Here is a 22,360-nt window from a genome sequence, read left to right as displayed (position 1 = left end):
CATTTTAAGGTGTGTTCAACGGAAGAAAGAAAACATACAGGTTTGGTACATGTTTTGCAACAACATGAGGGTAGGTAAGTCATGACAGAATTATTAGCATTGCAATTAATCATTTAGCTATTTTAACATTTTTATTTTTGGGTGGACTATCCCTTTTAGATTTTGTTCTGCGCACATGACGACTGCTGCTGCGTTCCGGAAACTTGCTCCACCAATCCTATAGCAGGATTCCTGTCACGTGATCTTCGAAATCAGACCAGTGGCCACGAAATTTGAAATGTGGAAACTGATCGCAAGTGCCAGTTATTTTTTGTGAACAGACAACAACAGTAAGATTAATAAATATAATCATAGTACTGCAAACGAACAGTAAGTATTTTGGCTGTAGTAAATGTTTATCATCTGTTTATTAACGCTAAATTAGAAAAGCATCGGTGATTAAACCGTATGAATCCATGAGCTTCCAGTTCCATGACTTCTATTATGTTTATGCATTGGTATAAGATAAAGTGCTCGTTTTATTCACTGCCGTTCGTTTTATTTCTAGTATTTTAAACTTAATTTGGGTTAAAATGTACTTTTTGTTTTTTTCTAACGTGTTGTAATCAAAAAGTGGAACCACATTAACTGTAAACTGATGTTAGCAGGATTTTGGCCTCCATTTGTTTTCCTTTCTGGCTGAAGATGGCATCACTCACTCACAGTGGTAATGACGTTTTATCTGATCACTATGTCCAAACTTAATTAACCTTACAAAAAAGTACTGTAGAGGTATTATAGTACTTTACAGAATAAAAAAACAACAACATTACAATGGTACATGCCAAAACACCACAGTATTTGTACTTTTTTGTAAGTGTAGTATAGCAAGATAAACAAAATAAACACTGATTTGGCATGTTTAACATATTTTAACATAATTTTATCAGTGGTTAAAACTGTTTTTGTGTTTGTTTTTTACTTCTAGATTTTGTTTCACTGGCTGAGGAGAAATTTGACTTTGATGTTTCACTGTCACCTGCGAGGTTTGTTTTCAATGTTTAATTTAAGGCAATGTTGTTATTCTTATCGTTATTGTTAAAAGTAATTTGTTAACTCAAAATGACTCTTACATTAAAAAAGAAACTGAAAATATAACTAATTTAATAAACTATTATAGTATTAAAAACTAAAAACTATTTTAACTCCCATAGCCATTACAATGTTAATGTGTGTACATGAATTACAATGTTGTTGTTGTTGTTTTTTTTGTTTTTTTTTACATTTTATGATGATATATGTCCAATGGAAATGTTCTCTCATAGCTCTAAAGGAGATTGCGATGTTGAGGATGAGGTCTTCGTGGGTCCGGTTGGTCATAAAGAGAAATGCATTTCTCATGGAGTGGAGATTCACATGAAGGACAGTGTGAGCAGCGGTCCGTCTCTGGGAGAAGAGCCCAGCTGGAGCCCTCTAACAGGAGAGAAGTTTGATGAAATCTGCAAAGAAGCTCATCTGGTCGCCAGCCACCTCGAGCAAAATATCACTGACTCTGTAGCCGAGAGCAGCGTAGTATCCTCTTGCCAAGCTGAGGAGACAGAAGCGTTCGAGGAGGACGCAACAGCCAAACTGAGCATGTTCATCAAGCCAGCTGGTGTGCTGAGTCCCATCAAAAGAGAAACCTTTCTCGTGCAGGACAGCCCGATGAAGCAGCTTCCACCCGCCATTCAGAAGCAAATTCTGAAGTCTAAAGGGATGGCCAGGTTTGGCAAGCCACGTCTCAGTACGTCGAGTCCAGTCAGGACTGCTGTGACGCAGCCTAAGATGGCTTCCAGAGGCAAAGCCCTTGTGGCTAGTAGTGGGGTGTCACCCAGCAAACCCACAGCCCAAAAGAACTCGCGTCTTTCCTCCAGCACAAAACTCCCAGCAGCCACTAAAACTAGGCTTGCTCCTCCCAGCAAAGTATGGATACTTCTCTCCATTTATTTTTACACCATTACAGTTTGACATATGAGGTTTATTTTGAGTTTATCAATGTCTTTCAGGGTAATTTTGGGCTGAAGCGCAGTCCTAGCAGTAGAAACTCAAGTATAGCTGGTTCTTCTGAAGACCTTCTCTCTGATACTACCAGTGTTGCTTCTGATGTCAGCGATTCCTCATTTAACACTAGTTTGCCAGGAAGAAGCAGCATTCCAACCCGGAACAAGGTAAAAAGGACCTGTCGTTGTTGTATGCTGTTGTATTTTTCAAGAATTGTTGATAATAGTCATACATCACTCTATATATATCAGGGGTCAGTAAGGTCTGTTATGCTCAACAAGGCTGCATTTATTTGATCAAAAATACAAAGATAAAAAAAAAAATTGATCAAAAATACAAACAGATAAATTGCACTCTAAAGGAAAAGGAAACCATTAAAAAGCATCATATGATCCCTTTAATATTTATGTGGACTTTTTTCAGGACACTTTGATGAACAGTTATTTTAAAAGAACAGTATCTATTTCAAATAGAAATGTTTTGTAACATTATAAATGTCTTTGCTGTCGCTTTTGATCAATTTAATGCATCCTTTCTGAATAAAAGTATTAAAAGTAAACCAGACTTTTAAACAGCAGTGTACATTAAATGCACAATAGGCTTGGTTTGTAATTTAGTGTAATTTACCACTTATTTTGGAGGATGTACGATTTAGGTACGGTAATTGTTTGACAATGCAGAATAAAATGTATTTAAACATTTTTCAATATTCTTCAGACAGAAATGCGAGCTCCATCTGCTCTTAAAGCTCCTTCACTTCAGAGCTCTAGAGCTGTGGACAGGAGGAGAAACACCTCGTCCTCGTCGTCTTCTGTGTCCAGCATCAACTCTAGTCTAACTGTCTCTCCAGGAAGCAAAGGTGACCTTATAGTTTTTAATAATTCAATAACTTGAAATTATCTTAAGCAAATTTTTAAATGAGTGCACATGTTCATGCTTTACATTATAAAGCTGAGATGCCTAAATCCAAGTGAGGCATTCAGAATGATTTATTTGTTCATTTTCTTACGATTGAATTGTTTACAAGCCTATGAAGATGTAGTTTGTATTTGATTTAATTTAGACTTTTAAAGTGCATGTATCTACTGCCATCTGCTGGTTATTTATATGTATCAACTCTTTCTCTCACCAGCCAAACTCAATTCATCCTTGAACTCCAGCACTAACAGCATCGGTGCTCGTTCACATAGCAGTATGAGCAGGCTGCCCAGTTCTAGCTGCAAATCCTCTGTTGTTACCAGAAACCCAGAGCCCCCCGTCAGCAGACGGACATCCATCTCTACACAGGGGAGGAGAGCATCTGAACTTCTCCCTAGGCCTGTCAAAGCTACGCCCATTAAGAAAACGCTCCCATGTCCACCTGCACAGTTTCATACCCCAGCAAAGACTACTGCTGGAAAAAGCACTACTTCCAGCATCCCTGCATCTAATGCTAAGATGGAAAGTGCTCTAAGGGGAAACCCTAAACTCAAGGTCACAGTGGTGCCAACACCCCAACACTACCTGCAGGGAGTTCACAAATCTGAGGGTGAGGGAAAACATATTAATCTTTTTTTTTTTTGGACCAAGATTTTTTGCTTTGAGAAATTGTTTTCTTCACCATTTAAGACATTTTATTCACAAATGCTCTTTACCATAATTACAAAATATTAAGGGAGAAATCATTTTTTAAAAAATGTTTACAGTGACTTTATAATTTATTCATAATAAAACATTATTTTTACACACGCATATAAATATTTTTGTTTATCATTGACTATTGACTATTACAATGAGAATTTGCAACAAAAATATGAAAATTAGCTGTGCAAAAGAATCTTACTGGTCCTACTGAGAGAGTTATTTTTATGTTGAATATAATTTCCCAATTCTTGAAAAAATGTGCCCTGAACATGTTTTTGTGGGATTTAACCAGGACATTATTGCATTCAGTCATGCTAACTACTATTGATTTTATAGTTTCATCCTCACCCGACGTTCCTCGTATCATGAAGCCAAAGAAATTATTGTCTGCATACAGTGTGGATAGGTAATATAGTAATATTTTCTCAGAACATCATTACATTTCTTTTAAAGGATTCTCTTAACTCTGATGCATGTCTTGGTAGTATTCCTGATAATATAGTGGGCCTCCTGACACCCTCGGCTATGGGCAGTAAACTGCGGAGACCCTCGGCTCTTCCCACCCCGGTCAACCGTCGTATCTCTGGCATCCCTGCTCTCACACCCAAGAGCATGTCACGCCTGAGCAAACCTTCCCAGCTCACAGAGCGCTCATCGACCTCCAGCCAAGTGGCCACTCATCCAAGGTGCTACTTTATGGGCTTCTGAGAGACTTCAGTTGATCTCAGTTAAAGGGATACTCCACTTTTTTTGGAAATAGGCTCCCCCAGAGTTAAACAGTCGAGTTTTACCGTTTTCAAATGTATTCAGCCGATTTTCTGATATTTAGAAGAATATCAGTAACCAGACAGTTTCTGGTCTAAATATGATAAATATCAGAAAATCGGCTGAATGGACTCAAAAACGGTAAAACTCAACTGTTTAACTCTGGGGGAGTTGTAAAATAATCCTTTTTCCAAAAAAAAGTGGAGTGTACCTTTAAACTATAGCTTGTCTCAATCTCTATAGAAGTAGAAATCTAAGGCAAATTGTCTATCTATGCAGCCCAGAACACAGGAAGGAAACTGAGAAACAGGAAGATAAGGAAACCTCAGTGTCAAATGAGAAGACCTTCCCTCCAGCTGACCTCCAGCCCTGCTCCCTGGTCTTTAATTTTGAGGAGGAGCCTGAAGGACCTCCTGCCTGTGAGCCAGCAGCTGTGGAGAATCTGTCATGTGATCCAGAGCCTCCTCAGGTCGACATGAAAACCCCAACACTTCCAAACACAGTGGACACCCCAAAACACAACCTGCTCAAGAACGAAGAGAAAAAGGATGTTAAAGAGGTAAAATAAACTCAGTTTGAATGGATTTTTTTTGTGTGTGTTAGTAAAACAACAGATCTGAAAATGTTGCAATTGTAGGTTTTGCTTGTGGACGCACCTGCACCAGCACTTCAGCTGTCAGAGAAGCTGCTAATTGATCTCTCCAACACCCCAGACCTGATCAAAACCTCTGCAAAGCCCTGGGGAGGACAGGTGAGAAGGACATTTGATGCACACTTTCGTTCAAAAGTTTGGGGTCGGTGAAATTTTAAAAATATTCACTTAACACTTTTTTATATTTAATATTTGACAGTAAAATCATTACTGCAATCTACATGATCCCTCAGAAATCATTCTAACATGCTAATTTGATGCTAATGAAACATTTCTTATTATCAATGTTGAAAACAACAATTGTTTGGTGGAAACCATGATGCATTTTTTCAGGATTCTAGTTCTAAATTCTAAAGTCAAGTTCTAAATAGCAGCATCTAACATTAAAAATGTATATTGATTTATAAAAATATTATAAAAACTTGCTGACTCCAAGCTTTTGAACTATAGTGTACAGTGTGTAGTGTTCAGTTATATTGCTTGCATTCATTTATGTATAATTTATCCCCCAGTTAATTGACCTGAGTTCACCTCTTATAAAGTGGAGTCCAGAGGACAAGAAAGAAAATACTGAGAACACGGCCCCACTGATCGACTTGTCTTTTTAGAGGACCTGGAAATTGTACTGTGAATCATGCCAAGAAAAAATACTAACTTCAAACAACTGATGAAACGAATCTTAACGAGGGAGTTTGGATGCTGCTGTGCTTTATTAGTCTTTAATTGTGACCTTTTGTTTTATTTGTCGTCTGTCTTGCATAATTGTATGTAATTATGGTGATCTGCAGTATTTTTAGAGATGAAATTTGAAAAGGTACAAATAAATGTTAAATTTACAATGTTGTCAAAGTTGTATTTATTTATTCCAAACAAACTCCCATACAGCAGGGGGCAGTAAGCATTCAGTGTTTTTAGACCTCTTGCATCTGAAATATAGAATAAGACGCCCATTGATAGATAGAGCGGTATGATCTTTTAGCAGATTCAATGTTTATTTTGATCACTCAATTAAATTAAGTTTGATTCATAGTCTGTACCTTAATGCTCCCTCATCTTGTGATTTAAACCAGTACGTTTGAAAAATTGAGATGTAAAAATGTCAACGCTCGTACTGGATAATGGTGCGTACTTTGCCAAAATCGGTTACAGTCATGAGAAAGTCAGGTAACTTACAGTGTTTTTATTATGCTTTTCCTTGTTATTGAAAACGTATTATAGTATTGGGTAATTATGTTGAGCTAAATACCGAGTCTTTTTTTTTTTATTAGTGTTATCCCAAATTGCCAATTCCGTTCGAAGACGTCCAGGTTGAAAACTTTCACTGCCAATCAGCTGGATGAAATCAAAGACCCGTCCGGACTCTTCTACATCCTCCCGTTTCAAAAGGTATTGCCTCAAAATGAATTCTAAACTTATCTACGTTCTATATAAAGCAAATTGTGTCTTACTTCATCTCGTCTGCATCAATATTAGGGTTATCTTGTGAACTGGGATGTTCAGCGTAAAGTGTGGGATCATCTGTTTGGAAAGGAGATGTTTAAGGTACTTGAATGTTTACAAACATATTTCATAAATGTACACTTTGAGATAATGAGCATGTACACAACATATTTGCAGGTGGACTTTGCTGATACCAACATTGTGATAACTGAACCGTACTTCAACTTCACCTCAATTCAAGAATCCATGAATGAGATTTTATTCGAAGAATATCAATTCCAGTCAGCCCTCAGAATCAATGGTACGTTTAGTGTACTAGGGTGCAGCCTACTTCGATTATTTATTTATGAGAAATCCGAACATCTTTTTTGTTTTTAAAGCTGGATCATTGAGTGCTCATCGATACTTCCATGAGAAAAACTCTGAGTTGTGTTGCATTGTGGTGGACAGTGGATTCTCCTTCACACACATCATTCCTTATTGCAGGGGAAGAAAAATGAAAGAGGGCATCTGCAGGTGAGCTGCTCAGTTATTAGCCATATAAGTTACATAAACGCTGAACATTTCATAAGTCTCTGTGCCATTCCTAGAATAAATGTAGGAGGAAAGCTGCTCACCAACCATTTGAAGGAGACCATTTCATACAGGTACACTTGCCAACATTTGAGTAAAGTTATTCTTTGGTGTTTCTTACACCTTGAGCTTGTGTCCATCTTTGTCTTAAAGGCAGCTGCATGTGATGGATGAGACCCATGTGATCAATCAGGTCAAGGAGGATGTGTGTTATGTGTCTCAAGACTTCTACAAGGACATGGAGATTGCACAGTAAGTTTGCATCAACTTGATTCGTATACAAATTAGCAATTTATTTCATTAGCAAATTGCTTCCGCTTTGATCAATGGAATACATTACATTTTACAATACATTTAAATAGGAGACTATTTAAATTGTAATAATACTACTGTTTTTACTCTATTTTTTATCAATTAAATATAGCCTTAGTGAGCATAATAGACCTTTTTCAATAACATTAAAAGGTAAGTTCATCCAAAAATAAAGATTCTGTCAGTAATTATTACTCACCCTCATGTCGTTCCAAACCCGTAAAACAAAAATTACAATATTTTTGATGAAATCTGAAAGATTTCTGTCCCTCCATTGATAGTCATGGAGCTTTAAGCAGCTTCTGTTTATGTTCGCTGATCAATGTTCAAATGGGAATAAAAGCATAAAAACAATCTGGTCATCACATAAAACGATAGTCTCTTTTGAAAATTTGGTCTAAACCATTTAATTCAAATGATTTAGTTTTAATCTCTTTATGAACTTTTTGAAGCTTTAAAGTGGTATTTGCGCAGCGGTCAATAGAGGGACAGAAATCCCTCTGATTTCATCAACAAAGGTCTTACAAGTTTGGAATGACATGAGGGTGAGTAATCAATGACAGAATTTTCATTTTTTGATGGACATTCATTTTGACCACAAAAATTTTGAAAAGTACTGTATATATAATATAAATAATTTTGGGGATTTAACAGATTTAAAGGAGAAGATAATATGGTCATGAAAGACTATGTGCTGCCAGATTTCAGCTCTATCAAAAAGGGATTTTGCAAGGTAAACCATTTGGCATACTATGAGAAAATAAAACACAGTACACTTTGTCTTTTACTAATAGAGCATTTTTTTGTCTTTGTGCTGCAGCCTCGAGAGGAGATGAATTTTACTGGGAAATATAAGACAGGGGAGCAGATTTTGCGGCTCACCAATGAGAGGTTTGCAGTCCCAGAGATGCTCTTTCACCCCTCCGACATCGGCATTCAGGAGATGGGCATACCTGAAGCTTTGGTGAACTCCATTAACAACATGCCGGAAGGTATATTTCATGTGGCATTAGATGTATTTAAAATGTTATTTCATTTAAACGTATTCTAATATACTCTTACTTTTTATGTCCAGAGATGCAATCCCACTTCTATAAGAACATTGTTCTTACTGGCGGCAACACATTGTTCCCTGGATTCAGAGATCGGGTTTACAAAGAAGTCCGTGCACTCGCTCCTGTAGAATATGAAGTTTCTGTCGTTCTGCCACAGAAGTATGTTTTGAGAGTTCTGAAAAAATTGAGAATTTTGTCTAGTTATTCTTTACTGAATATTTCACTTCTGTTTGCAGCCCTATTTGCTACCCATGGGAAGGAGGGAAGTTATTAGCTGAAAATCCTGACTTTGAAGAGATGGTGGTAACACGAGACGATTATGAAGAAAATGGACATTATGTATGTGAAGAGAAGTTTGATATCTGACCTGCATATGAATTATCTTTTGGTGTAAACATTTGAACACTGCACATATGTTTTTGTGTGAAAACTAAGCTGTACATTGGCAACTGTACATTACACTCTACATTACTCATGTCAACAGGTCTTTTGACTTTGAATGTGATAATTTTGTATTGGTTTCTCTTTTTTACAAGACATTTCTTTTTGTATTAAAATGCTGTAAAATAAAAATACTTTTTTTACTCAGTGTTTTGGTAAGAAAATCCATTCCTAATTTTTATATGACTAATAGTTTCTGCTAAAGACCTATGATTTCACTAGTCAGGCAGTGCGTCACGTGAGCTGCGCGCAGTCATCCTCTCTCGCGCTCAAAATACATTCCGCGCGAAAAATCACTTCAGAGACGCGGATAAAACCGTCGACTAAACATTAAAACAATTACATATTTTTCTCTAAATAGTTAGAATAATATCATACATCGGTGAAAGTAATTACATTTTGGATAGTTTTTTAGGCTGGAGTGATTGATTAATCACACACTCGTCAGGTAAGTTAACTTACCGTTAGCAGCTATGATTCTGTGTAGCAGAATCTTGCAGAGATAACTTAACCTTAACGTAACGTTACATAAAATGTTTTTTTTAGCTGTTGTAAATACAAATTGTTTTATATAACATATTATACCTTATACCTAATTTTTTTTTACATACACAGTGTTGTTTTTTTACATATACAATGCTTTCATTATGAACGATATCACGTTAGAGCTAATAAGCTCATTGCTATTTTTTTAATTGATTAACTTAGCATGTGCGGGTTTGTATTTGAATAGATCATCAGTCTATTGATAAATAGCTGCTAAGTTACTCTTAATACAGTGAGATAATGGCGGCTTCAGGGAGAAAACAAAACAAGAAGACCAAACACACTGACAGCTCCACAGACCTGAAAACGTTTGACTTCAAAGATCTGGAGGAAAAGAAAGGAAGCGGATCTGAGGATGATACGAGAGATGGTGTGTCCGTGTATTTTATTACTAAATAAAGTAAATGAACAGAAAAGAGAGAGAAATAAGTGAAAAGGTTTTACCATGGTAATTAATTATATAATATTAATTATATCGTAATTAAATGTCTATATAATTTATATGTATAGGGAGAGAGGAAGCAAATTATATAGTTGTGAAGTATGTTTTATGTTGTTCTGATGTATTAGAAACTCCAATCATTGACAAGATGACCAAGAAAAGATCTGCAGATGCGTTTGATGACGATGAACTAGTACATCCTGGTGTGGGGTAAGTCAGCAGGATATATAAACCTAGCCAAAGTTATGAAGCCTTTCTCTGGATCTAAAAATCATTTGCTGTCCTTTATCTCAGGAATGAGGTTCAAAGTATGCTGGAAAGATTCGGTGGTAAGTGACGTCAACAACTGCAGATAGTCTGCTTTGAAATACTGTTTAATACTTAAAAACATGACTGAACTGCCATTTAGCGGACATCAGCAAGGCCATGCAGACCAAAAGGAAACGCTTGGAGGTTCTCACTAAAAACTCCTTAAAAGGCAGCACTCTGAAACTGGAGCAGATGTGGAAATCCCAGCAGAATCAGAGGTAAATGAAAGCACTGTTTGGAAAATGACACATTCTTCTTTATTCACATTCATTCTGATGTTCATGTTGATTTTTTTTGCAGGCAGAAGCTGACACAAGATTATTCTCAGCAGGTGCTGTCTGTGCTTCAGCAGTGGGAGACTGATGTTCAGAAATCTGAGGAGCAGGAGGAGAAACTAAATGTAAGAGCAGTGCAGGTCCTCTTTATGTGCATAGGACGCCCCCTTGCTCTCAAGAATGATTTAGGGCTGTGCTTTCCGTTCTTTTCCTTTAAACCTTAGGCGCCAGTGTTTTTTTTCCTAAAACGTTTTACATCTAAATTTCAAAGGCTATATCATAAAAGTGATAAAAAAACAAAGGCTTTCAGTAAATTAGAGAAATATATTCAACCTCAGTGATGTCATGAGCTACGGCCAATCAGAGCATGGCATGGGTTGAGTTCACCGGGTAAATCTTATTTTTTATTTTTTGCATTTTTTCTCAGAGCAAATCATAGCGCAAACAGTTTGCAGCACTAGTTTCTGTCTAACGTCCATATTCACGTGTTGTGTTCTTCGTTTTCTTCTTCGCTGGGTATTGCCACGCGTGCTGTTTCGCGTCATTTCCGGTTCGTTTTGTCGTGTGATTTTTCGTGACAAAATGTGGTTTGTAGACAAGATAGAATCGTTGGGTGACAGAGTTGTTGTCAACTCGCGTAGTGCGTTACCTCCTGTTGCGGATCAGTCACGTTGTGTCGTGTGGTGTGAACACCTCAACAACTTGAACACTCCTGATTTCACAGAGAGCAAGTCATGTAGTGTGAACTGCACAGTTCAGCCTGACATTTTAAAATCATGTAGTGTGAACTAGGCTTTACTTAACGTTTTAACTCACTGTTGGTTGACAGTGAAACTGCTCTGAAAGAATAGATTAAGGGGTTTGGGGTCATTTGGGGTTTTTATGAATGCTCTGACAAGGGCCCCCAGACAAAGTTTTGCTAAGGACCCCCAGAAGTCTTGGACCAGCTGTAAGTAAGAGTCATAAAGATGAAGCCAAGAAGTTTTAAAAGTTGCAAGATATCATTTTGGGTCACAACATCCCACTAAGGGAAATGTTAATTGTAGGATTAAGGGTCTCGTGAAAAAAATATAATACCTCTTTTTGGGATATCTAGCAGCCATTTAGAGATATTTGATGTGAACGTCTCTCACTTTGCCTTTGAACTTCCTAATTTCTGTTTTCACAGAATTTGTTTCGCCAGCAGCAGAAGCTCTTCCAGCAAGCAAGGGTTGTGCAAAACCAAAAAATGAAAACCATCAAAGACCTGTATGAGCAGTTTGTAAAGGTTACTGATGCAATCATCACTTGAATTATTTTTTGTAAATCAACCAAGACTTTATTTTTCATCATTTGGCTGACCGAGGGAGGTCTTTAATTTCTGTGCAGAACATGGAGGAGATGGAAAAAAGCCACGAAGCCTTCCTGCAGGGCACCCAGATGGAGCTTAGAAAGGAGATGGCTCTTCTGCAGAAGAAGATCATGATGGACACTGTGAGTGCTTCACAAAAAGATTTCACACAACAGAGTTTAGACTCTGAATATTAAACATGGCTGCTTTAAATAGTCTTTCAGTGTAATGTAATTAATGCTACATCACCAAAGTAACTAAACCAGACCAGGAGAAACAAGAAGGATTTTTTGTAAATTGTTCATAAAACATATTTTTATTTTTACATAAATAGCAGATTCAGTTCAATGTAAGAATGAATTTCAAAACAATGAAAATGTATTTAACATGAATGAACAATGTTTTTATTTGATTATTACAGCAACAGCAGGAGATGGCCACAGTTCGGAAATCCCTCCAGTCCATGCTGTTCTAAAAACATCTTTCTGTTCTAATGACATCAACACAAATGTGGTGTGGATGACTTAACCTTGTGTTCTAAAAGGAAGGTTTCTTTTAATGAAGATGAGTTTATATGTTATCTCTGTTTTTTCTTTTTACATAACTTTTTTCATTTTAATAAACAATTGTACTCCTGTTGTATTATATAAAATTATCCAAATAGATGCTTGTGTATTTTTTTAATCAAGTGTCAAGATTAAAGTTTTCCTTCCCGTGTTGAGGAATTTTCTATTGAAACAGAATGGTTTGGGTGGGACATGTGAAAGAGCTTTCCCTTTTTTAAAATGGCCCATTGGCTTGTTACATCACAGGCACACATATTATTATTATTATTATTATTACTGCTTGCTTGTAGGTTACTGCATTAGATGGTGGGATATTCTCATTATAGAGAGTGTTTGATTGGACAAAATTATGCGTCGTGCAGGACGAGCAATATTTTTGATCCTGATACTATATATATATATATGTATCAGGATCAAAAATCGACGCTAAACGTGCTTGACATTTGTTGTCCAGTCATTTTAAGCCAAAATGGGGGGTCAACCTAGAACAAATTGCAACAGAGGCAAACTCAACTGATTTTGTGTCCTCAATATGTCCTGAGTAAGGGAAAAGTTTTTTTTTCAGAGCCATGTATTTTCTTTACGTGAGCGTAAGAAAAAAATATAAGTTTCCTTTAAATCGCTTTAAATACATCTATCCATGTGCCGGAAGTGGCGTCACCGGAAGATAGCCCCAAAGCTCTATGGCGGTGTTTTCCATTGTGACTTCCCTGATCGGCGACGCGGTATCTAAGCGAAGATTTTTGTTTTTCACAGTGGTATGATTTGTAAAGATGGTGAGTAAAGTTAACATATTTCAATTCTATAATAAACCAGTGGAGTTTTCGTAAACTATGGCCGTACTACCTTACTGTTTTGCTTGTTACACGGTTACCAGCTTCGGTTAACGTCGAATCCAACCGACTGCTTCGCCGCAGTTCAGTTGAACTCCTCGGTACTGTTGTTTTTCACACCCGGGGGACCGCGAATTCCTGTCAGTGGATATAATGAATAACTAATTCACTAACAAAGAACTGTACTGTTTTGCTTGTCAGTATGATATTATTAAATGTAAAAGGTTTGCATTTAAAAGGGGCATAATTACAAAGCGTCATGGTCTTGGTGCGTTTTAAGAGGCTTTTTATGTTTCTTCATGTCTTGTTTCATCTCTTCATACACTCAACAGCACACAACTTGTTAGCTGTAGCCAAAGTACAAAGCCTTTAAGCCATATTCGAAAGTGATGGATAACCTACAGAACAGCTCAGACTCAGAGGCCGGTTGTCCTTTGTACAGTCCCCGGATGGAGCCAGACACTCCGGACTCCCTGAACAACGCTTGTCTGTTGAATGACAGCGAATACCTGTTTGAAGACCCTGGGCATGAATTCTCCTCCAGTTTTGTTCCCGAGACCCCGAGGTAACATCATTTGTTAATGTCATATTAATATAAATTATTTGTATCTTTGGCATGTAATAGACAAGTCGTCAAATCTTATTAACGAGAGCAAACTATTTAATTTTACAGCCCAATGATTCACAGAGGAAAACGACACTCTCAAAAAGATGACGACAAAAGTGTGGTAAGAGAAAAAGGGCTAGTTCACATTGCCATGCTACTCTACTAATTTCTAATTAAATACTAATTTCTGTAGAATGTATGCAGTACGCAAGGCAAGGTATACCATTTTCTTTATGCATACCAGTATCAGATGTCCTACTACATTTGCTAAAATGTGCAGTGTGTGACAGAGAATACTGTATCCCAGCATGCTTGATATTACTCCGTTACAAGTAAAAGTAGTAAAGACCGAGTTTTATTATTATTTTATATTGTTATATGTAATACTTACAGTACTTTATGCCTCTGAATATAGCCTATTCCTATCCTCATATCAATATCAAATTTATTTCTAGAACAAAGTTCCAGTAGTGTGGGGTTGAATAAGTGCACTCAATAATGTCCACAATGGTTTCGGACACTTAAATGGCTGTTCCCTCAAATAGTGGCCTATTTCAAGTTTTTTGGCTTTGAGTGTGAATATGTTAGCCACACTGTTATCTATAAGTTAGTGTGCTCCAAAACAATTACAAAATTTGCATTTAGAAGACCAAACCCAACATTGAAAATGAAAATCAGGTTGATGTCAGAATCCAACGTCAGATTGACATTGATCTCCAACGTTGGAAAGACGTTGTATTGTGGTTGAAAATGAAAATCGTTTTAACTTCAGAAACCAACATCAGTCGGGTTCTGACATAAACCGGACCGTAATTTCTAATAAAAATGCAACCAAAAACATCCCCTGACTGACGTTCCTACTTCCCAAGGAGTAAAACGTGCGATATTTGTCTTTCATATGAAGTGAAGTTAAAGTAAAAAGTTTCCAGATAAAATCATTATCAAATAATGTACAAATACTCAAAAAGTGTACTTATGTACAGTAAATGTACTTTGTTACTCTCCACCTCTGCTATAAAAACATCTGAAGTGATATGAAATGGCAAAAGAACCATTTTATGTATTATATAAAAATGCAAAACAGAAATATACTTAAACAATAAAATCAAAATTATTAATAAAAAAAACAATAAAATAAAAATTATTAATAAAAAAACAATAGAATAAAAAATACAAAATAATGGGGAAAAAATTACTATGCAGTTTAGAGAAGTGTGCCATTTTAGAATTCTAGTATTTTATTCAGAATATTAAAATTTTTCAATTATATTTATAAATGTTTTTATGCCTGATTAAAATGTTGTTTTTAATTGTAGGTGACTTCGTCCTGTTTGGATGAGAAAAAATGGGAAAGAAGAGAGCACGTCCCAGGATACCTCAGCACCACTCCAGCCTCCATAAGAACAATGAAGCGGCGCAGACTGGAGGACTCAAATGCAAGTGCTCTGTACGGACACTCCAGCATTACGCCGGGAGCAAATGGATTTGTAACGGCCTCGTCTGTTTTACACTCTGATTTCACGTGGTTAGAATCTCCACGTCCAGCAACGTCCTCTGCCTCACATGTTTCTGCATCTTGCAAGCCTTCGTCCTCCGCTGGGTCTTCCACATGTGCATCAGATCAAACTAGTGATCCAACATATTTAAACGAGCTGCTAGTGACCGGTCACACCTCTATGCAAAAGACACTAAACAAAAGCAATGGAAGGGAACACAGGTCCAAAAAGAGTATCTATAGCAAGACCAGATCTAAAGCCTCTAAAAGTAAAACAGCACACTTCCCTTTACTCGCCACTGAGGATGAAGCTTTACTGCTGGATGCAGGTACAGTTAACCAGGATCCAAACGTTTGGATATTCCTCATCATCCTTTCTATAATGAGTCTTTCTGTTTGTTTATAGCAAAGAGAATGCAAGGACCAGCAAGTTCACCTGTATGTCCGATACCTGATGATATTGTCATCATAGAGGATGATGCTGATGATGATATAGTCCGCTCCGTTCAGATGGCTGAGGATGAGGCGTATGCCAAAAGCCTTCAGGTTAGTGTTGTCACGATACCAAAATTATTGTTTAGATACCGATACCAAGTCAAGAATTGCATTTTCGATACTTTTCCTGAAAAGGAAAGTATTTCTTACAAGGCGTTTCACATGCACCTCTTTTGTGTTGGTCTGTGCTCTTTAAATATTAAATAACCGAAAATAATTAAATCACTGACAAACATGCACATGCTCTGATTGTAATCTATGAAAGTTGGGGGGAAACTTGTACACCTAATACAAAATTAAATAAAACATCTCCAACTAGCAGATAATTCATTTAGTTTGCTATTAAATAAGTGATCTATTGCTAAAATCTGTTGTTTTTTAAATCAAGCGGAGCGCTCTTTTTTTTTTTTTGCGGCTCACGCAGTCACGTACCATCTTTACTTGGAGTGGGCGCGCTTAAATCTATCGCCGCTGCGGAGACTATTGTGTACAGGCCGCCGGATGTTGTTGCTAAGAACTTGCAAATTATATATCAGACCGGCCCTCGCGGCCTCGAAACACTCCCGGTCCACCGGGAAAAGTCCTGACTCTCCGGATTGATACAAATCTCCGGATTTGCCCTTTGATACATCAAAAGTTGATGTATCGGTGCACCGTGCAACACTACTTCAGGTGCGACTCGCTCTGCTGGTCCTTATCGAGCAACAACAGGGAAGCGACTAACTCTGTTATTCTGGTGTGTGCAGGAACAGTTTGATATGGAGGAGCGGATGGAGCAGCAGAGGCTACAGAGCAGATCGCCAAGTAGAAACAGCCACAACCACATGGTCAGTTTATTCGGATTGCTGTTTTTCTTCCGAGCGTTGAATGCCGGTGCTGTGATCGTAAGCAAACAGAAAGTGATGCAGATTTCATGCAGGTTGATCCGTATGTTGGCTTGGGCTGGATTTCTCCTTGGGCCTCATTGATGAACTCGGCTTCGTTCTCACATGGACACACTGAGCTTTCAGAGCTACAGCAGGCCATCTTCGGAGAACAACCCCGTAAGTCACCATAGATGATCCAGATATATCTGTCTTGATGATTTCATTTGAATGAAAGATTTTAATAATTTGTATTATATATACACTGAGAAAAAAAAAGTCAGCAGTCATTACTCCAGTCTTCAGTGTCACATGATCCTTCAGAAATCATCTGAATATGCTGATTTGCTGCTCAAGAAACATTTCATATGATTAATGTTGAAAAGAGTAATATTTTTGTGGAAATCCAGATAGATTTTTCAGATTCTTTGAATGGAAATTCAAGAGAACAGCATTTACTGTATATAAAATGCATTTTATGCATCTTAAAAGAATTTTCGTATGTTAGTATGGAGCCCCCTAAAGGGACCTTTGCAAAAATTAAAATATACACGCGATACTTTATCATGAGCACGTAAAAGTCAGTATATTTTTATATACCGTATGTATGTATATTTGTTTATATATGAACACATTTTACATTTAGTCTTATTTAATTTTGGATTGGACAGGCAGACAGGGTCGTCGGCAAACCAGCAGAACTCAAAATTCCCGGCGCAGACCGGCCGCCCGCTCACAAATGGACTTGTTTGATGACAGCCAGGGGAATAATTATGAGGTTTGAGTTATGCTACTTTAGAGAAATACCATGCTTCATTATTGCGTGCTTCCTCTTCTTTGATATTTTTCATTGTTTTATAAGGCTCTCTTAGCGTTCGAGGAGCAACAAGGTGCTGTAGTATCCAAGAACACTCTGACTAAGGCCGAGATCGAACGGCTGCCCATAAAAACCTACGATCCCGCACACAGCGCAGGAAAGACAGAGTAAGTCACAGAGCAGGATGCCACAAATTAGATTTCCCATAATGCAATATTGTAATCATACTCTCTTTGCAGTTGCCAGATCTGTTTCAGCGAGTACAAGGCGGGTGAACGACTCAGGATTCTTCCATGTCTCCATGATTACCACGTGAAATGCATCGACCGCTGGCTAAAGGTCTGGCTCGCTTTAACGACACAATCCCATAATTCATTTCAAAGTCATGTTTTGCAAATAATTTTTCCTATTTTCTTACAGGAAAACGCCACCTGTCCCATCTGCAGAGCGGATATATCAGATATCAGTGGTGGTTTTTCTTGAGTGCGCACAACTTCAGGACTCGGTATCTACCTCACAGCTGGTCATGTGACTCCGTTTGTCTTTTAGTCTTATTTAAGTGTTATTTAACGCTTTTTAAATGAGTATTATTTTCTGGTGTTTGAACCAGCATAAGGCACCGCCAAGCAACTGATTTATTAGAAAGATCCTTCTAAAACATAACAGATATGAAAATCACACCAGTGGCAACAAATCGACACTGTTAGCAATAGCGAAACTTACATTTGTTATGCTCTTCAAATAAAATAAATTTCTATAAATTTTTGCCTGTTTTTATTGTAACAGTGGTATTTTTTGTAATGTAATTGGGGTGAATAAATTATACATGTTGCTATTACAGTCATACTATTGCTATTCTGTTGTTTATGTAAATGACAGGCACAAGCGTAGCAAGAGATTTTATTCACTCCATTTTGTAATATCGCTTCTTCAAAGTTCTTTACTTCCGGAGGTAATACAGTGCTTCGAGCTCTTTCACCACAAATTCTCCTCGGCTGATGAGCTCTTTGATCTTGTCTGGGTCTCGCACATCTTTATTCTTGGCAAACGCGGCCCTCAGTCTATCTCTGAAATAGTCGGCTCCTTTCGGATACCCCCATCCAAGAAACAGCAACTTCAAGCAGAAGAATCATAAGACAGGATTATGACTTTCTACTGCCTGGAGTCACAGATGTTTGCAGGCAGTAGAAATACTTTAATGTTTCTTTTCTTAATATAAAGGAAGGCTTTGACTAGACCGGGGCTAGTTGTCACACTTTACCACAATTAAATCATTTGAGTCTATAGATATTTTGGAGGGCATTCTGTGTATATAGACAAAAGTTGTTTGGCTGACAAACAATTTTGACAAACAGTCAAAATTAAACAAAAAAATTAAATTAAAGTCAAAATTGGTTTAATGACTCGTGAATGTAAATACACAATTATGGCCTAAGACACGAAACGAGCGGTTTGTGTGAGAAAACGAACAGTATTTATATAACTTTTCCTCCTGTTAACAGCTATGTCGAACTGATCTGAATCACATGTCCAATCGAACTGAACCGTGTCCAACGTTACGCCCGAAGTGATCTCTCGTGCATCTACATCACGCATTGTTTACACAGAGATTTAGGAAGTTTTACCTTTCACTAAACATATTTGGATATGTCGAAATCGTCTTCCATTGCGATTTCCCGTATATCTTAATATGATTAGTGAAAGGTAAAACTTCCAAAATCTCAGTGTAAACAATGCGTGACATAGCGAGAGATCACTTCCGGCGAAACGTTAGACAATGGACACGGTTCAGTTCGGTTCAGTTGGACATCTGATTCAGATCAGTTAGACATAGCTGTTAATAAGAGGTAAAAATATGGAAGTAAAATAATGTCAAATGTTTTTGAAACAAAATGAATGTTGAATTGCACCAATTGAAAAAAAGCATTGTGTTAAAGGGATAGTTCACTTTGAAATTAATTTTTGATATGTTTTAGCTTACCTCAAGGGGATCCAAGATGTAGGTGTCTTTGTTTCCACAGCATTTTCAATTTTGACATTTTTTGGTCAAACCGTTGTTGTCTGTCAGTCATACACTGGAGGTGAAGGGGGTCCTCAATCGGTTCACCTCAAAGAGCATGCACAGAGAAGTCAAAATTAAACATGATTTAATGACTCGTACATGTAAGTACACATTGATGGCCTAAGACACGAAACGAGCGGTTTGTGTGAGAAAACTAACAGTATTTATATCGTTTTTACCTCTTGTAATCATAGCCATGATAAAATGATCTGACGGCACGGGCACTTCGGTCTGCGCATGCGCTGGAAATTGCGCGCCTACGTCACTCTTTGGATATACAGAGAATTCGGAAGTTTTACCTTTCACTAAACATATTTAGATATACGGAAAACTGCAATGGAAGACGATTTCTGTATATCTAAATATGTTTAGTAAAAGGTAAAACTTCTGAAATCTCCGTGTAAATATTGAGTGACATCACACGCATGCGATCACGTCCGGCTTAACATTGAACTGATTCAGTTCAGTTCAGTTGGACATTGAACAACTGATTCAGATCACTTGGATTACACGAGGTAAAAACGATATAAATACTGTTCGTTTTCTCACAAAAACCCCTCGTTTCTTGTCTTAGGCAATCAATGTTTACTTAGATTTACGAGTCATTAAATCATGTTTAATTTTGACTTCTCTGTGCATGCTTTTTGGTGGACCCCCTTTGCCTCCAGTGTATGACTGATAGACAACAACTGTTTGACTGAAAAATGTCAAAATTGAAAATACTGTGGAAACAAAGACACCTACATCTTGGATGCCCTTGAGGTAAGCTAAAACATATCAAAAATTAATTTCAAAGTGAACTATCCCTTCAACCATGCTTGCATTTATATCCATTGTATTTTTAAGGAATGCATTTTTATGGACTGAAATTCAACATGGTTGAATATTTAAGCTGTGAATGTTTCATTTAAAAACATTTCAAACACATTTTCATGATTAAAAATTCAATAATCCATATTCACCTTTCATATTTCACTTCCAAAAATTTCAAACTGTTTAAAAATACAACCTATAATATTCAACAGGCAATTTTCGGGTCCATTTTATTTCGCCTTGAAAATTTGCTTCCACAAATTCAGTGGTTCAAATTCAAGAGTAAATTCAACAGTGATGTCCAGGAACTGCAGGAAAAGCAATAGATTACCGAGCATACTCTCCATCTACTGTTAGTCAGCTTTACCAGCAGGGGTGGAAGCGCGTGTTGAAACATAACAACAGGAGAGGCCTTCACAAAACTGCTGAAATCACAAGCATTGAAATCAGAGAAACTCAAAATTCCAACCTGAAAAAAACAACAGGTGTACCCCTGTCGTTTTTTTTTTTTTTTGGGGCGAAAAATTAAGTTTCTCCAATCTTCTCAAAACTCTGGATTATGATAGAGGGCTGTGAGACTTTGACCTGAGTGCAAAAATGGAGGCTCTAGACCCTTCCAGAGCTGAGATATCAAAATTCAAAAATTCGACCCGAAAAAAAAACGACAGTGTTACCCCTTTGGTTTTTTTTCATTTTTGGGCGAAAAATTAAGTTTCTCCAATCTTCTCAAAACTCTGGATTATGATAGAGGGCCACGAGACTTTGACCTGAGTGCAAAAATGGAGGCTCTAGACCCTTCCAGAGCTGAGATATCAAAATTCTAAATTTCGACCCGAAAAAAAAACGACAGTGTTACCCCTTTGGTTTTTTTTCATTTTTGGGCGAAAAATTAAGTTTCTCCAATCTTCTCAAAACTCTGGATTATGATAGAGGGCCACGAGACTTTGACCTGAGTGCAAAAATGGAGGCTCTAGACCCTTCCAGAGCTGAGATATCGAAATTCAAAATTTCGACCCGAAAAAAAAACGACAGTGTTACCCCTTTCGTTTTTTTTCATTTTTGGGCGAAAAATTAAGTTTCTCCAATCTTCTCAAAACTCTGGATTATGATAGAGGGCCACGAGACTTTGACCTGAGTGCAAAAATGGAGGCTCTAGACCCTTCCAGAGCTGAGATATCAAAATTCAAAATTTCGACCCGAAAAAAAAAACGACAGTGTTACCCCTTTCGTTTTTTTTCATTTTTGGGCGAAAAATTAAGTTTCTCCAATCTTCTCAAAACTCTGGATTATGATAGAAGGCTGTGAGACTTTGACCTGAGTGCAAAAATGGAGGCTCTAGACCCTTCCAGAGCTGAGATATCGAAATTCAAAAATTCGACCCGAAAAAAAAACGACAGTGTTACCCCTTTCGTTTTTTTTTCATTTTTGGGCGAAAAATTAAGTTTCTCCAATCTTCTCAAAACTCTGGATTATGATAGAGGGCTACGAGACTTTGACCTGAGTGCAAAAATGGAGGCTCTAGACCCTTCCAGAGCTGAGATATCGAAATTCAAAATTTCGACCCGAAAAAAAAACGACAGTGTTACCCCTTTCGTTTTTTTTCATTTTTGGGCGAAAAATTAAGTTTCTCCAATCTTCTCAAAACTCTGGATTATGATAGAGGGCTGTGAGACTTTGACCTGAGTGCAAAAATGGAGGCTCTAGACCCTTCCAGAGCTGAGATATCGAAATTCTAAATTTCGACCCGAAAAAAAAACGACAGTGTTACCCCTTTGGGTTTTTTTCATTTTTGGGCGAAAAATTAAGTTTCTCCAATCTTCTCAAAACTCTGGATTATGATAGAGGGCCACGAGACTTTGACCTGAGTGCAAAAATGGAGGCTCTAGACCCTTCCAGAGCTGAGATATCGAAATTCAAAATTTCGACCCGAAAAAAAAAACGACAGTGTTACCCCTTTCGTTTTTTTTTTTCATTTTTGGGCGAAAAATTAAGTTTCTCCAATCTTCTCAAAACTCTGGATTATGATA

At 37.4% G+C, this 22,360-nt stretch overlaps 5 protein-coding genes across 11 annotated transcripts; 4 read left to right on the top strand and 1 right to left on the bottom strand.

The window, feature by feature from the left end:
• The first annotated feature begins 212 nt into the window (after window positions 1-212).
• On the top strand, window positions 213-5,898 carry gtse1 (G-2 and S-phase expressed 1). 5 transcript variants are annotated; one of them, XM_039648429.2, is made up of 12 exons: window positions 213-369; window positions 645-706; window positions 968-1,025; window positions 1,305-1,941; window positions 2,025-2,186; window positions 2,737-2,878; window positions 3,152-3,547; window positions 3,979-4,048; window positions 4,128-4,328; window positions 4,687-4,966; window positions 5,045-5,158; window positions 5,572-5,898. In XM_039648429.2, the coding sequence occupies exons 2-12, from the start codon at window positions 685-687 to the stop codon at window positions 5,665-5,667; spliced, it is 2,178 nt and encodes a 725-aa protein (XP_039504363.2). In that variant the 5' UTR covers window positions 213-369; window positions 645-684; the 3' UTR covers window positions 5,668-5,898. The 5 variants fall into 5 exon arrangements, with proteins under 5 accessions (XP_039504363.2, XP_039504364.2, XP_088983775.1 ...); XM_039648430.2 differs by having other exon boundaries at window positions 225-369; window positions 648-706; XM_089127649.1 differs by having other exon boundaries at window positions 233-369; window positions 598-706.
• Window positions 5,899-6,003: 105 nt separating this feature from the next.
• On the top strand, window positions 6,004-9,028 carry actr6 (actin related protein 6). The gene is made up of 11 exons (XM_039648436.2): window positions 6,004-6,223; window positions 6,328-6,445; window positions 6,533-6,601; window positions 6,677-6,800; window positions 6,880-7,015; window positions 7,090-7,146; window positions 7,226-7,324; window positions 8,039-8,117; window positions 8,205-8,376; window positions 8,460-8,598; window positions 8,676-9,028. The coding sequence occupies exons 1-11, from the start codon at window positions 6,156-6,158 to the stop codon at window positions 8,803-8,805; spliced, it is 1,191 nt and encodes a 396-aa protein (XP_039504370.1). The 5' UTR covers window positions 6,004-6,155; the 3' UTR covers window positions 8,806-9,028.
• Window positions 9,029-9,144: 116 nt separating this feature from the next.
• Window positions 9,145-12,444, top strand: sycp3 (synaptonemal complex protein 3). 2 transcript variants are annotated; one of them, XM_039648441.2, is made up of 9 exons: window positions 9,145-9,328; window positions 9,660-9,796; window positions 9,997-10,078; window positions 10,163-10,197; window positions 10,278-10,395; window positions 10,478-10,577; window positions 11,621-11,719; window positions 11,821-11,925; window positions 12,204-12,444. In XM_039648441.2, the coding sequence occupies exons 2-9, from the start codon at window positions 9,667-9,669 to the stop codon at window positions 12,255-12,257; spliced, it is 723 nt and encodes a 240-aa protein (XP_039504375.1). In that variant the 5' UTR covers window positions 9,145-9,328; window positions 9,660-9,666; the 3' UTR covers window positions 12,258-12,444. The 2 variants fall into 2 exon arrangements, with proteins under 2 accessions (XP_039504375.1, XP_039504376.1); XM_039648442.2 differs by lacking the exon at window positions 9,145-9,328 and having other exon boundaries at window positions 9,580-9,796.
• A 548-nt stretch (window positions 12,445-12,992) lies between these two features.
• Window positions 12,993-18,223, top strand: LOC120460595 (uncharacterized). 2 transcript variants are annotated; one of them, XM_039648434.2, is made up of 11 exons: window positions 12,993-13,124; window positions 13,514-13,746; window positions 13,855-13,909; window positions 15,105-15,612; window positions 15,690-15,829; window positions 16,525-16,605; window positions 16,698-16,821; window positions 17,313-17,419; window positions 17,504-17,625; window positions 17,698-17,797; window positions 17,879-18,223. In XM_039648434.2, exons 2-11 carry the CDS (start codon window positions 13,571-13,573, stop codon window positions 17,939-17,941), a joined length of 1,476 nt encoding a protein of 491 aa, XP_039504368.2. In that variant the 5' UTR covers window positions 12,993-13,124; window positions 13,514-13,570; the 3' UTR covers window positions 17,942-18,223. The 2 variants fall into 2 exon arrangements, with proteins under 2 accessions (XP_039504368.2, XP_039504369.2); XM_039648435.2 differs by having other exon boundaries at window positions 12,995-13,124; window positions 13,624-13,746.
• Window positions 18,224-18,258: 35 nt separating this feature from the next.
• lyrm5b (LYR motif containing 5b) lies at window positions 18,259-18,761 on the bottom strand. The gene is given in 2 exon segments (XM_039649041.2): window positions 18,259-18,572; window positions 18,720-18,761. Coding segments are annotated over 2 exon segments (252 nt in total). The 3' UTR covers window positions 18,259-18,362.
• Between the last annotated feature and the right edge of the window lie 3,599 nt (window positions 18,762-22,360).

Source organism: Pimephales promelas, chromosome 25 (genome assembly GCF_988280905.1).
Source record: "Pimephales promelas chromosome 25, fPimPro1.hap1.1, whole genome shotgun sequence".
NCBI lineage: Eukaryota > Metazoa > Chordata > Actinopteri > Cypriniformes > Leuciscidae > Pimephales > Pimephales promelas.
Note: the sequence above shows the minus strand (reverse complement) of the source record. Positions and strands in the feature narration are given on the sequence as shown.